Below are 14,120 nucleotides of genomic sequence, written 5' to 3'. Positions count from 1 at the left end.
CCCCCAAGGAGATGGCTGCCAACAGAAGCACTTCATCTGCCAGGGATACCTGCAGCCCTCTGACCACCGTCTCAGTCCCCTTAGCTACACTATCTGGCTCCATCCGGCCCACCTTCCTAGCCATGTCTCTCTACTCCAGTCATAATGCACTTCCTGGGGTTTCTCACAGAGTTGGTCTGTTTCATGCTTCCAAGGCTTTGAACATATTCCATTGCAAAAGCTTTTCCTACCTTTTAACTGCTACTTGGCTGGGCATGGTGGCTCATACCTGTAATCCCAGTACTTTGGGAGGCTAAAGCGGATGAATCACCTGAGGTCAGGAGTTCAAGACCAGCCTGGCCAACATGGTGAAACCCCATCTCTGCTAAAAATACAAAAACCATCCGGGTATGGTGGTGCGCACCTGTAATTCCAGCTACTCAGGAGGCTGAGGCAAAATTGCTTGAACCCGGGAGGTGGAGGTTGCAGTGAGCCAAGATTACGCCACTGCACTCCAACCTGGGTGACAGAGACTCCATCTCAAAAACAAACAAACAAAACTTAACTGCTACTCATTCTACGGAACACTCTGAATGTCACCTCCTCCAGGAAGCGTTCCCTGGGGAAGGTGCTGTCTCAGTGTACCCACAGCACCTCTGAGTTAGGTTCTGCTACAACTCTCTCCAGTGTAGTCATTGCTGACTTATGCATTTCTCTTCCCTGGTTGTTGTGGGTTTCCTTCATCTGTATCCTTAGAATTCCACAATTTGACAACCTGGTAGGACTTGTCTGCTCACCAGTGGAGCAGCTGTCCAGCTCCATGAGTGATGCACCTGTGTGTCCAGGGGCCAGATGGACACACTGTGTTTTCCGTGACCATTATCCACATTGCAAGAATTACAGGAGGCCTCACTAAACAATTCACATACAGTTTCTACTGCCACAGGGCCATCCCTCTCCTCTAAGGTGGAGGAGCATCTTAAGGGGGAAGAGAGGCAAAAGGTATGTTCCCCAGCCTAGGGTGCTCCTCACATGCAGTGGTGGCTCACGCCTAGCTGGCTCTTGGTGGCCCGGTCTTCAGGGTTTATAACCACTCCTTTCTGAAAGTGGGTAGCATGCCAGCAGACTACTCTGTCACAAATATTCAGGATGCCCTCCCCATCCCCTCAGGAGCAGGAAATCTCTGGAACCCATCTTAGCTACTGATTTGGCCCAGACTCTTTGGTTCCAGAAACAGCTGAGACAGAGGCCTGGTTTGTAAGAAATCTGATTATTCAAATTTATTACCATCAAGAATTATGCAATGATGCTGTAGTTTTTCTTAACAAATAGAAAACAGACTGTGTACAACAGTGAACTCTACAGCACTAGCATCCACAAGGTAAAAATGAATGTTTCATCATCCAACATTACCAACCCTGGAATGTTGATCTTGACTTCACCTAGCTAGGTTTGGGGACGTCTGCACCACGTCCCTCAGCTAAAACAGCTATGCATCTTTCCCCGCCCCCACTTACCTATCTAGATAGCGCTGCCCAGAGGAAGAGGCCCTCTCCCTGCCCCTCAGCAAGCTGGGATAATAAGTACTGATTAGAGTACTATTGACAGAAGTCCAGTAGTCTTGCCACATTGGTTTATGAGGGCATCTTGGAGTGGAAAAGAGCGATTTTCGGGGGCTTTGAAAACAGCTGCAAACCAGGGAGGAAAATCATCTGGCCCCTGCTCTGAGGACAGACATGTGCTACCAGGCCCACTGGCCTGGACCTGAAAAGGCCAGCCACGCCCCCACTTGGCCCTGAGGTGCATGGGGCGTGGCACACACCCTGACCTGTGCTATTCACCTTGGCCACACAGCCGGACCCCACAGCCTACAAACACCACGCCATACTGCAATGCTGGGGACCGAAGCCAGGCTCTGCGGGCCCAGGCCAGCCAGCAGCTCCCTTGGGAACCCCAGGCACATGGAGTTGCTTCCCCTCTTGAGGGTTTGAAGCAGAAGCCAAGGGCTGACTCTTTTTTTTCTTGGGTTTTTTGTTTTTTTGTTTTTTATTTTTGTGTTTTTTTTGTTTTTGTTTTAACTTTTGCAAACACGATGGTGATGAGGAACGCCTTGTCAGGCTCTTCCAGACATGTCTGTGGTTCTGGGCTGTGAATGTTAAACACACACTGGGATAGACGACCGGGGATGAGTGTTCCCTATCTTCTCCCCGCCCACCACTGTCGATGCAGCCTAAAAAAAGGCTTTTAAGGGAAAACAAAACTTAAAAAAAAATTGAGTTTCCCTGCATTTAGCTGAAACAGGATCTCGTCTGAAGGGCTGGAGGAGCAGCCGGATCAGCGCTGCCTCCCAGCCCACGGCCGAGCCTCCGCTCAGGCTGGCGGCCCCAGCTCTGCACGAGGAAGGCAATGTTCTGTCCTTCAGCAGAAGTCATACAAAATAAGGATCCAAAGTGAACTCAAAAAAACCAAAATAAACCCCAACCCCTACAGTGGCCCATTCTGCAGTTATGGATTTACGAAAGGAAAAATCAGAGGGGAGAGGCTAGAATCCCTCAGTCTACCCCACCTAATGTATAAAAAAGGAGGCTTTGCCCCAACCCCACCCCATGAGAAGAAGCATGAGAAGCACGGCAGCGCAGCAGAGAGCTTGAAGCGGGCTCCAGGTGGGCCTGGTGGACAGAAGGGCCACAGTGCCTGCTTGCCGGGCCACCCACTTGCCCAGGGATGTTCTAGGCTCTCTGATTGGTGTGGCAATGTTCCTGAAACGCTGTGGTCCCCGTGGGCTGTGCTCTGCCAGTGACAGCATCTGCGTAGGAGGGCTGGACGATGGTCGGTATGGCTCAGAGGAGCTGGGTCCCCTCCGGAGCCCCGCAGCGGGGGCAGCGGAGGAGAGGGGAGCGGTAGTTACGTTGCATAGTGGTCAAAGCTGCCGAGGTACTCCAGGGCTGCACGGTAGCACAGCTGGTACTGGTCCTGCCAGGACAGGGGGCTGGTCAGCATGGGTCATGCCAGTGGACAGCCCCACCACACAGCTGAGGACACTCACACTGCAGCCACAGGCCACGGAGTTAGCCTCTGCTGGCCAAGAGCAGGCACTGGACCCTGGCAGCTATATCAGGCAGCATGCGGGGAAGCCTGGAAGAGCCTCTGAAGGCTCATCTCTCTCCTTTCACTCTCCCAAGCCCCCACATCTACCTGCCTTCCACCTGCCATCCCAATCATGTTTCTCTGCTCCTGACTGGGCACCCCATAAGGATTATTATGTACAACCTTGCCCCAGAGCCAGGCACACCACTGGGGCTCAGTAGAGAGCTGCTGAAAGAAAACATCTCACTCATCTCTCCCTGAGCTCCCAGGCAGCACAATGTTGTAGCATATTTGTTTTGTTTTGTTTTCAGAGAAAGAGTCTTGCTCTGTTACCCAGGCTGGAGTGCAGTGGCGTAATCACAGCTCACTACAGCCTCGAACTTCTGACCTCAAGTGAGCCTCCCACCTCAGCCTCCCAAGTAGGTAGGACCACAAGCACACACCACCATGCCTATCACAGGCAATGTTAAGGGTTGGCAGCATGAATGAACACACGGCCTGTGTGCATCCAACTGCAGCTGGAGCCTAGGGTTGCCAGCAGGGCTGCTGTTGAGACCCCGGCCCTACAGACTGCTCTGCGTTACCTCTGTCTGCACCATGGCGGGACGCTGTGTACGCAGGGTCTTCACGGTCTGAAACATATCGACCACGCCCTCGTAGCGCATGCGTTCCAGGACGATGCTCAGAGTGATGAATACCCCGGTGCGGCCCACACCAGCACTGCTCAGAAACACAGTTGGGTCAGGAGTCCTGCTTGCCTCACGCAGTGGGTCTGCCAGGCCCACCCACCCCAGCCCTCCACAGGGACAGCCCCACCTGCAGTGAACCGTGATGGGCCCATCCTGTCCAAACTGCTCCTTGGTCTTGTGCACTTGCCCGATGAAGTCTATGAAGCCCTCACCCGTCTTGGGCACGCCTTGCTCCGGCCAGTCTGTGAACTGGAACTGCCGGATTGTCCTTGACTGCCCATCCTGGGAAAGACGGGTGGGGGACATGATTAGGATTCATGCCTTAGGCTGTCACCCCTCTGGACTAGACCAGAGTAGTACAATGACAGAGGCATGCATCTGTGTCACTGCACCCAAGGCCAGGGGGAGACATGCTCATACCCTAATACCCACTCCCTGCCTCAGATTCCTGAAGCTTGAACCAAGTTACTGAGCAGGCAGCCACCTGCTGTGTGTGTGTATGGGCAGTGTTATGGGCACACTTACTCACCCGGGCATCTGTGACCTTGAACTCACGCAGGATATACTGGGGCATGTTGTACTCAGCCATCGGGTCAACAACAAAGTACTGGTAGCGAGCAGAGCGCTCTGCTGGCCAGTACTGGTGGCATTTCTCCTGTGGATAGACGGCCGGGCCCCCATGATCAGGTGAGGAAGAATGGGGGAAGGGGTGCCAGGCTTCACAGGATTATGGGACAGATACCTCAGATGGTAATAATGGGGGCCTGATGCTATGCTGATGAGCAGCTGGGGTGCAAAAGGGGACAGTAACACAGGGGGCAGCTCTCCCAAGGGTGGCTGGTGTTCTCCCAGGTATGACACGGGCCCTGGGGGAAAGGGTGGGCTCACCCTGCCCATCTCCCGAAGCTTGGTCAGCATGACGATGATGGTGGAATTGTGCTCCCAGAGCATGCGCCAGAAGTCCTCGGTGCTCTCTGCCAGAGGCCCCTGTGTAGCTATGTAGGCCTTCTGCTGTCTGGGGTGGACATAAGACTGGACATGCTGGAGGTGCTGCTGCCCCCAGAGTCTCCCCTTAGGCTGCGTAGCCCTTTGGTGCCCTGCTCAGATCATCCCTCCTCCAGGAAGTACTCACTGCTTTGCCCAGCCCTCTGGTCTTCTAGGCTGGTCCCACTCTACTGCCAACCCCCACCACCTAGGCACAGGCCTAGCCCCTGTAGGACATGGTGGGGTAGTGTCAAGCATGCTGACCTATAACCATCCAGGAAGCTGGCGTTGATGTAGTCAGAGCCCTCCACGCCACGGATGGGTTGCAGACACACACGGGTCAATTCGTAGGGCATGATGTTCACCAGCCGGTTCTTGAACTTGTTGCAGGGCAGGTTGGCGCTGATGAAGCGGGACGTGTGGGCCTTGGAGCTGGCCAGCAACTATTGGGAGGGAGGGGTTGGTCAGGCCAAGTTTCCTGTGGCGGTGGGGGTCATCCCCATGACCCAGTCCAGGCCCTGGAGCCAAGCAGGCACACCCGATCCCCACCTTGAACTCAAGCTCCATGGCGGTCACACTCTCCCCTGGAGGCACTTGGCCCAGCTTCTGGATGTGGGCATAGAGGTTGCGGGCAGGCACCTCTGTGTGGCCGCATGTGGCAGCCTCCAGCAGTGCCTCGTGGATGAACACATACTGGTCCTCCGTCTGCACCATGTAGTTCCTCTGTGATCGCATGCAGGTCACGTGGCCATAGATGTCGACCGTCTTCTCGTGCTTCATCCGCTCCAGCATGGCATCAATCACGATGAAGCAGCCGGTGCGGCCCACACCCGCACTGCAGGACACCGGCTCGGCTTGAGGCATAGGCCCCCCCACCTCCCACCCCACCCCTCTGTGCGCCACTGTACCCTCTCACCTGCAGTGCACCACCATAGGCCCTGCGTCTAGGGGGTTGCAGGCCTTGACCCGTCGCAGGAAGGCCAGGATGGGAGTTGGGTACTCAGGAACTCCATGGTCTGGCCAGGCCATGAACTGGAACTGACGCAACTCACGCTTCTCACTGGAGCCACTCTGGGGGACAAAGTGGGGACATAGTGGCAACTAGGAGCCTGCCTGCCACAGACTCAGGGCAGAATGACCTGACGCCGAGGTCAGACCTGCCACTCCCTGATAGGACTCAGAAGCCACAAAGAGTAGCCTGAAGGAGCGCCTAGCACTGTTCCCATAACATGGATCATCACACCACACTCAAACACCTGAGCCTCTGACTCTTCAACACCCAGGCTCCGGCTTGCCCCCAATCCAGCACACCACACCCAAGCCACTGTCCTTATAGCGTCAGGGCAAGAGATAAGCACTGGGGAAGGGCCATACCTTGTGGAGTGCAAAGGTGCGCACAGTATAGGTGGCCAGCTCCACTGTGTCCAACAGGGTCACCTGAATAAGGCCATAGGTCTCGGTGCCACGGGCTGGCCAGTACTGATCACATTTTATCTGCAGGGGGATAAACAGGGCAGGTTGAAGTGAGCCCACTGGCTCAGATGGGCTTGGCCTCAGTGGAGGCTGGCCTACTCCCTGACTGTAGACCTCCCTTTCTGGCTACAAAGGCCCCCCCGAGCCCCGAACTCTCAGATCCACTGCCCCTTGTCCTCCACAAGCCACATCAGGTCCTCAAGCTATGTCACCACTCTGCCCTAGCTAGTGGAGTAAGTGACATAATTGAAAATTATTTATTCAAGGCCAGATCGCACCAGGCACATTTTCTGCCAAATTTACCCATAATGTTTATGTGCCATTTTCAAGCTCTGTAAATTTTACGTTCCAGTCAATGCTTTGCAGTGCAAAAACAGATAACAGCAGCTCTTTGCACTAATTAACTTAGGAGATGTGTTAATGCCCCAGGAACACGCCAGCATCTGGGGAACACGTGAACACTCCGGGAACATGCCAGCAACCGGGGAACACATTAACATTCTCAGAAAATGATAGCATTTGGTGAAACATATTAACATCCTAGGAACCCACTAGCATCTGGGGAACATGCTCTATCCCAGAAACACCCCAGTATCTGGGGAGCTTAATCCCCCCAGAAACGTAATAGCATCTAGGGAATCCCTTGAGTGACTTCCTGCACAGGAGGAGGAGGCATAGAAGAAGGTGCTCTGTGTTGCCTTGTGGCTGGGCATTTCCCTGGCCATGAGCCAGGAAATGGGCACTCCTGTGGCCATGGGCATCTCCTGGCAGGGCCCTGCAGTCTCACCCGGGACTTCTCCTCCAGCCGTGTCATCATGACCACAGTGGCCGTGCGCTGTTCCCACACCATCCTCCAGAAGTCGCCCATGGTCTCAGGCAGGGGTCCCTGCGTGGCGATGTAGGCGTTCTGCTTTCGGTAGCCATCGATGTAGTTGGCATTGATGTAGTCACTCCCGGGGACACCTATGGATAAAAAAGGAGGTGGGAGGGCATTACTCCAAGGTCCCCAACCACCATGCCTCAGTACACCGTTGAGACTTGTGGACATTCTCTGGAGGATGACATGTCCCAGCTAGCAACGGGGAGGAGAGCAAGGGGAAAGGAGCGACACCCTCTTGGCTCACCATCGATGGAGGTGAGGATGACTCGAGAGTGGTCGTAGGCGATGACATTCGCGTAGCGGTTCTTGGGCTTGTTCACCTCCAGGTTTGAATTCTCCCATGTGAACTGCTGGCCAGGGTCAATGGACTACAGAGAACAGAGAAAGCAGGTGGGGTGGGCTAAGAGCCGAGGTTGACTTGCTTCTCCTGCAGGGGACCCAGCCTTCCGGGTGATGTTCACATCCTGCCTTCACTCCACATGCCACAGCCAGGCCCTCTACCTCATGGTGCCAGCCATGGAGCTCACAGTTTGCCACATCACCATCACCTATCAGAAAAGCGATGGACTAGGGACTCCTCTGACCGTGGTACCAAATGCCCTTGCTTGGGAGAGTGGTCTGAGCTGGGTCAGGGGCAGGGGAAGGGTCTCTTGAAACCCTGCACTCGCCTAATGAAATGAGCTAGGACAGATGGAAGGGATGGTGGACCCTCTCGAGCAGTCCAGACACTGCTCAGGACTCTGAGCACCCAGGGCGCCTCCCTGCTTGGCTCTCCTCCTCCCTTTCCGGCTGCTCCTCTGTTTCCTCTCCCTCCCCTGCCCCTCCCGTGGGCAGAACACAGAGCTCCTCCAGGGTTCCTTCCAGGCCCTTTTGTCTCTCTACAGCCTTTCCTGGGTGACCTCATTTGCTCACCTGATTCTTAAACCATATGCTGGAGCTGCCCATAACCCCAGCAGCAGCCCCAGAGCTCTCCCCTAAGTAATCGGCAGCCTGACACCTCCACCGGGAGGTCTTTCAACCTTAGTCCTTTCAAAGCTGAGTTCACTTAGAGGAGGTGGGGGTCCCTCTCACTCTATTTGGTTAGGGGTCTCTTATTTATTTGAGAGGGAGTCTCACTCTGTTGCCCAGGCTGGAGTGCAGTGGCATGATCCTGGCTCTCACTGCAACCTCCGCCTCCTGGGTTCAAGCGATTCTCCTGCCTCAGCCTCCCGAGTAGCTGTAACTATAGGTGTGCGCCACCACACCTGGCTAATTTTTGTATTTTTTTTTTTTTTTTTTTTGAGACGGAGTTTCACTCATGTTACCCAGGCTGGAGTGCAATGGCGCGATCTCGGCTCACCGCAACCTCCGCCTCCTGGGTTCAGGCAATTCTCCTGCCTCAGCCTCCTGAGTAGCTGGGATTACAAGCACGCACCTCCATGCCCAGCTAATTTTTTGTATTTTTAGTAGAGACGGGGTTTCACCACGTTGACCAGGATGGTCTCGATCTGTTGACTTCGTGATCCACCCGCCTCGGCCTCCCAAAGTGCTGGGATTACAGGCTTGAGCCACCGCGCCCAGCCTAATTTTTGTATTTATAGTAGAGATGGGGTTTTGTCATAGTGGCCAGGCTGGTCTCGAACTCCCAACCTCAGCTTCCCCTCCAAACCTGGCGCCGCTGCTGGGACTCCACCTTCACCTCAGTGAAAGGCACCATCACCCCTTTACCCAGGAGCCAGGCCAGAACCTACAAGTCAACCTCAAAATTCCTGCAGTCCCCCCCATCCCATCCACCCCACCGGTCACCAGGTTCTGGTGCTGCCCCACCCCCTCAGCCCTCTCCAACCTGCTGCCACTGCCCTGGGCCAGGCTGCACCAATTCAGGCTTGGCCTCTTTCCGCCTCTTTCCTCTTGCCCTACTCCGACCCACTCAGCCCCATAGCCAGGACAATCCTTCCAAAATGCAGATCTGAATATCAGCTTCTTGCTTAAAGGCCTTCTGTGGCTCTTCATCACCTCAGAGAGCAATAATGATGATAGCAAAGCCTTAGTGAGGACCCGCAGTGTGCCTGGCACCGCTGTGAGCACTTTGCAAGTATTCCCTCCTCAAATTCTCATATGAGACAGGTTCCATTATTATCTTCACATTTTCCAGATGGATACAATCTCAAGTTCTCAGCACAGCACGCGATGTCCTCCATATGTTGTCCCCAGCCTCATTACTCTCCGCAGGACTGCTTCCGTGAGACCCTACAGCACACCCCATCCCTCGGCTGCTTTGGTGCTGTCAGCCTACCTTTTGCACGCCTGTCGGTCCTATTCAGCACCGGGGCATGCTGTCAGAGTCACAGACTCAATGCGGATTATCTGTCTGCACGTGCTCCCCACCACTGGGCTCCCTGAGGGCATGTGTCTCCATATCCTCAACACGGGGATGACACATGGAAAATGTATGCTCAATGACTAACTGAACTTTAAAGACCACAGAGCTACAGGATCCCGGCTGAGGGAGAGCCTACGGCAACCTTGGGTAGCCTGAGAAGGCTTCCTGGAGGAGGAGGGTCTTTGTAAGGAGAGCTCTGATCAGAGGAGGAAAGTAGGTAGAAGATGGAAGGGGACTACTGTGAGCAGAAAGACAAGCACAGGCTGCTTCTTAGAGAAGGTGGGGGGGGGGTGTCTCTCTTTTTTTCTTGGTTAGGCATCTTTTTCCCTCCCTCCCTTCCTTTCTTGAGAGGGAGTCTCGCTCTGTTGCCCAGGATGGAGTGCAGTGGCATGATCCTGGCTCAGTGCAACCTCTGCCTCTCGGGGTTAAGCAATTCTCCTTAACCCTGGGAGGCACCTCAGCCTCCTGAGTAGCTGGGACTATAGGCATGCGCCACCACACCTGGGTCATTTTTGTATTTTTAGTAGAGATAGGGTTTTGCCATGGTGGCCAGGCTGGTCTTGAACTCCTGACCTCAGGTGATCCACCTGCTTCAGCCTCCCAAAGTGCTAAGATTACAGACATGAGCCACTGTGCCTGGCCAGGGGTCTCTTCTTTAATCACCTCCTTCTCTAACAAAGCCCTTTCCTAGATGGGCAGCCTGGGGATGCTCAAAGTCACCCCGACACTAGCTGTGGGCGGGAAACCCTCAGACTCTGAAGGCTGAGCCCAAAGCAGGCTCCTAGGAGTTAAGTCCAGAGTAAGGTGAGCATGTGGAGGGCTCCAAGCAGGACTTGTGGAGCCTGAGCAGCCAGTCTCGAGGCCCTGACTCCCCCTCTGTGAGTGCACGCGTGAGCACAAGCATATGCAGAGCACGGGGCAGCAGGCAGGCCTGGGTTTGAATCCTGGTGCCACTATCATCAGCTGTTTGACCTCGGACAAGTCACTTCCCCTCTCTGAGCCTCTACTTCCTCATCTGGAAGATGGGATTATAACAGCCCCCATTTCAGAAGATGGAGGAGGGGAACCAAAGGAGTTAATGCATGCCAAGTGCCTAGCCTGGCGCTGGCCTGCAGGAAGCTCTTGATGCCAGCTCTTGTGGCTGTTCTCACTGATCTGTGTCCGCATGCCTGTGGTCTTGTGTCTGCCTCTGAGCATGTGGGCATGTGTCTGAGTGTCCAGACCCTGGCGGCACTCACAGCCTTCTCAAGTATCTCTTAAGGGTGACCACAAGAAGGTGCTGGGCAAGGCTATGGTCAGACCCAGCATCTGAGGTGCCCAGTTCCCAGCTGACCCTTGCCACTGCCGAGCCTCCTCTCTGTGCACCTGAAAAACCTGGACCCCCTCTCTCACCCACCACAGCCGGGATCTAGGACAGCACAGGAGCTGGCGTGGGGTAGGCCTGGGCCAGGCACATGGTTGGGGGCAGGAACGCCTCACCTCGTACTCCTGGGAGAACTTGAGGCCATCGTTGGCTTTGAGGCGTTCGATGTTGTCTGCCAGGTCAGTGATGGGGATGGGTGGGTGGTCTCGCATACCTGGGGGAAGCAGGGCACACACAGGCAGCGTTAGCGTGAGGCTTGAGCAGGGTGGCAGAAAAAGCCCCGATGCATGTATGTGCACATGTGAACACAGGTAACCATGGAAGACTGGCAGTGGTGGCATGGAGACGGCAGCACATGCGGCGACAGGGATGACGGAGCACAAGGTGGCTGGAGGGTGGGAGAGGACAGAGGGCGGTGGTATGCCATGAGCACGTGGAGCCTGTCTTGGCGTGGTGCTGAGTAGGGGCACTAGGCCCTGCCTGGCAGGTCTCTCAAGAGGGAGGAGAGGCTTCCTTCCTCCCAGGAGGGGCAGGATGCTCAGGTTGGTAGCAGCAGACGTGACAGAGGCTGGGCTCCATCGCACCTGCCTGCAGAGAGCCCTCCTGCCCCTTACTGGCAGCAGTCACCATGGGAGACTCACGGCTGTCGTCATCCTGGGCCCCAAGTGTGTAGATGGAGTGGTTACAAAGTACAGAGACAATGGCAGAGCAACACAGAGAAACCCGGAGAGAGAGGCAGCTATCAGGAGGGAGGCGTGAGACAGAGACGAGATGAGAGGAGAGGCACGCAGAAGGAAGGGTGTCCGGCCGGGACTGGAAGCCGGAGAGGCAGGGACAGAGGCGGGCCTGGTGAGAGAGAAAACAGGCCTGGAGGAAGCAAGGTGGGCAGAGGGGAGGGTGGGGAAGGAAAGGGGTCAGGAGACAGCAGGACGTGGGAGAAGAGTGGAAAGTGGAGAGAATTCAAGGAAGGACAGAGGTGATGAGTCAACAAAAGTAAGGGGTGGAAACAGACACAGAAGCCAAAGTATCCCCCAAACATGGGAACTTTGAAAACTAACTTGAGGTATTCGGGCAACTGGGGACACTGGAACCTGCAGAGAAAACAAAAACAAAAAAACAACGGGGCAAGAAAAGAGAGCCCGTTAACTTTTTCTGCTTACAGAGCTGTCACATGTAGTGGAGGGGTGGAGTGGGCTTGAGAGGGGCTGGCGGAGGAAGAGGACGGGGCGGAGAGGGGCTGGGGCTGCGGACAAGCTCTGTCAAGGCTCCTGTCTCCCAGTAATGCAGATGGCTGTCCCACCCCCCAGAGGCAAGCACTTCTAAAGCCTAGTGGCATAGGCAGCCTCGGGGGGCTCTTTCTATGATTAAATCCTTAAGTCCAAACCAGCCCTGCCCCTTTTGGTACCAAAATATGGCCTTGACGATTTTCAGACAATTTCCATGTTGGAAAAAAGAGCCCTCTGTCTTGGATCCCACACCCTCCCCTCTCTCACTGTGCCCTGCCCATTGCCGCCTTCCCTCTTCCCAGGGTCTTTGAAAGGGGTTTCTCCACTTTCTGACCCCTCCTCGCCACACTGCTCACTGAAACACTTCTGCCCACAGGACACGGCCACTACCCTCTCTCCAAGGCCCAATGTGCCAAAGCCAACGGTCTTCCCACTGGGTCTCCCACTGCCCTAGCTCACTGAGTCCTCTCCTCCCTGTGCAACTTCCACCACCCTGGCATCAGGGACATTGTGGCCCTGCTCTTCACTCACCATGGCTGCTCCTTCGTCACCTCCCTAGCTGCTCTTCATCTGTCTTTCCTTAACGCTTTACCATCTTCCCTGCCCTGGGCTCCTTTTTTGGTCCCTGCCTCCTTCCCGTCCTCATCCTCGTTCCTTATATATATATAAAGAAATGTCTTTACATATATTTCTTTATATATATATTTCTATAACATAGAAATTTCTATATATAGAATATAGAAATTTCTATATATATAGATATTATATATAAATTTCTATAGATTATAATTATAATTCTATAAAATTCTATTTATTTTATATAGAAATTTATATATGTAATATAAACATTTCTATATATATAATATAGAAATTTCTGTATATGGGCCGGGCGCGGTGGCTCAAGCCTGTAATCCCAGCACTTTGGGAGGCCGAGGCGGGTGGATTACGAGGTCAAGAGATCGAGACCATCCTGGTCAACATGGTGAAACCCCGTCTCTACTAAAAATACAAAAAAATTAGCTGGGCATGGTGGCGCGTGCCTGTAATCCCAGCTACTCAGGAGGCTGAGGCAGGAGAATTGCCTGAACCCAGGAGGCGGAGGTTGCGGTGAGCCGAGATTGCGCCAATGCACTCCAGCCTGGGTAAAAAGAGCAAAACTCCTTCTCAAAAAAAAAAAAAAAAAAAGAAATTTCTGTATACATAATATATAATATAGAAATGTCTATATATATGATATATATATTATATATACAGAAATATATGTATATAAGGAAACATGTATATATATATACATATATATTGTTAGAGATGAGGTTTCACCCTGTTGGTCAGGCTGGTCTTGAACTCCTGACCTCAGGTGATCTACTCGCCTTAGCCTCCCAAAAGTGCTGGGATTATAGGCATGAGCCACCGTGCCTGGCCAATAGTGACATTTCTAAAGCATAGTTCTGACCATGTGGCTCCCCTGCTGAAAGTAATACCTCCCTGGCATCCTCAAGAGGAAGTCTAAGCCCCTTAGCCTGACACTCAAGGTCCTCTTGACTGGACCTCTGCCTAGTCCTCCAGTCTTCTCTTGGCCCGGTATTCCCCCCAGCCCCTAACTGTCATGCTGCAGAAACTCAGGTGCTCGTAACGGGATACACACGCAACACGCCAAAGCTTCTGCACATGCTTCCACGGAGAGAAGCTCTCTCCCACCCTTCTTCTCCTGACCATTGCCCACATGGCTCAGCATCCCATCTCCGAAGAGCCTTCTCTACATTCCAGGTCCCAGCATCCTGGTGCTTGATCCTTCAGAGGTCTAATCATGCTGGGTTGCAATAGCCTGCTAGGTCTGCCTGGCACACTCTCCAGACATGTACTCCTGAAACTCGGTCACCATGTTGTGAGGAAGCCCAGGCCACCTGAAGAGGCCTCATGTGGGTATCCCAGCCGACAGCCCCAGCAAGGCTCAGAGCTGGCTCATCAACCACCAGTCACATGAATGAAAGAGGCTTTAGAGTCCAGGGGTTGGCAAACTTTTCCCATAAAAGGCCAGAGTGTAGTTTAGGCTTTGTGAACATCTGGTATCTATTAC

The 14,120-nt window shown here is 53.9% G+C and overlaps 1 protein-coding gene across 19 annotated transcripts in view; it reads right to left on the bottom strand.

Moving 5' to 3' along the window:
- Positions 1 to 1,233: 1,233 nt before the first annotated feature.
- The window catches only part of PTPRF (protein tyrosine phosphatase receptor type F), a 91,674-nt gene continuing 78,787 nt past the window's right edge, over positions 1,234 to 14,120 (bottom strand). For 9 of the 19 annotated variants that reach the window (XM_032247241.1, XM_032247245.1, XM_032247251.1 and 6 more), the window contains 13 exons: positions 11,876 to 11,908; positions 10,934 to 11,031; positions 7,337 to 7,460; positions 7,000 to 7,175; positions 6,114 to 6,233; positions 5,656 to 5,810; positions 5,289 to 5,574; positions 5,004 to 5,182; positions 4,644 to 4,770; positions 4,285 to 4,410; positions 3,883 to 4,037; positions 3,651 to 3,786; positions 1,234 to 2,952 (listed from right to left, as the gene is read on the bottom strand). In XM_032247241.1, coding sequence (XP_032103132.1) covers positions 2,884 to 2,952; positions 3,651 to 3,786; positions 3,883 to 4,037; positions 4,285 to 4,410; positions 4,644 to 4,770; positions 5,004 to 5,182; positions 5,289 to 5,574; positions 5,656 to 5,810; positions 6,114 to 6,233; positions 7,000 to 7,175; positions 7,337 to 7,460; positions 10,934 to 11,031; positions 11,876 to 11,908 — 1,784 coding nt within the window. In that variant the 3' untranslated portion in view covers positions 1,234 to 2,883. The remainder of the gene's footprint in view (positions 2,953 to 3,650; positions 3,787 to 3,882; positions 4,038 to 4,284; positions 4,411 to 4,643; positions 4,771 to 5,003; positions 5,183 to 5,288; positions 5,575 to 5,655; positions 5,811 to 6,113; positions 6,234 to 6,999; positions 7,176 to 7,336; positions 7,461 to 10,933; positions 11,032 to 11,875; positions 11,909 to 14,120) is intronic. The other 10 variants (XM_032247247.1, XM_032247248.1, XM_032247253.1 and 7 more) reach the window with 4 other exon arrangements.

Source organism: Sapajus apella, unplaced genomic scaffold, assembly GCF_009761245.1.
Source record: "Sapajus apella isolate SASKATOON/1434 unplaced genomic scaffold, GSC_monkey_1.0 scaffold62, whole genome shotgun sequence".
Lineage (NCBI taxonomy): Eukaryota > Metazoa > Chordata > Mammalia > Primates > Cebidae > Sapajus > Sapajus apella.
This window is presented reverse-complemented; position numbering and strand designations above follow the sequence as displayed.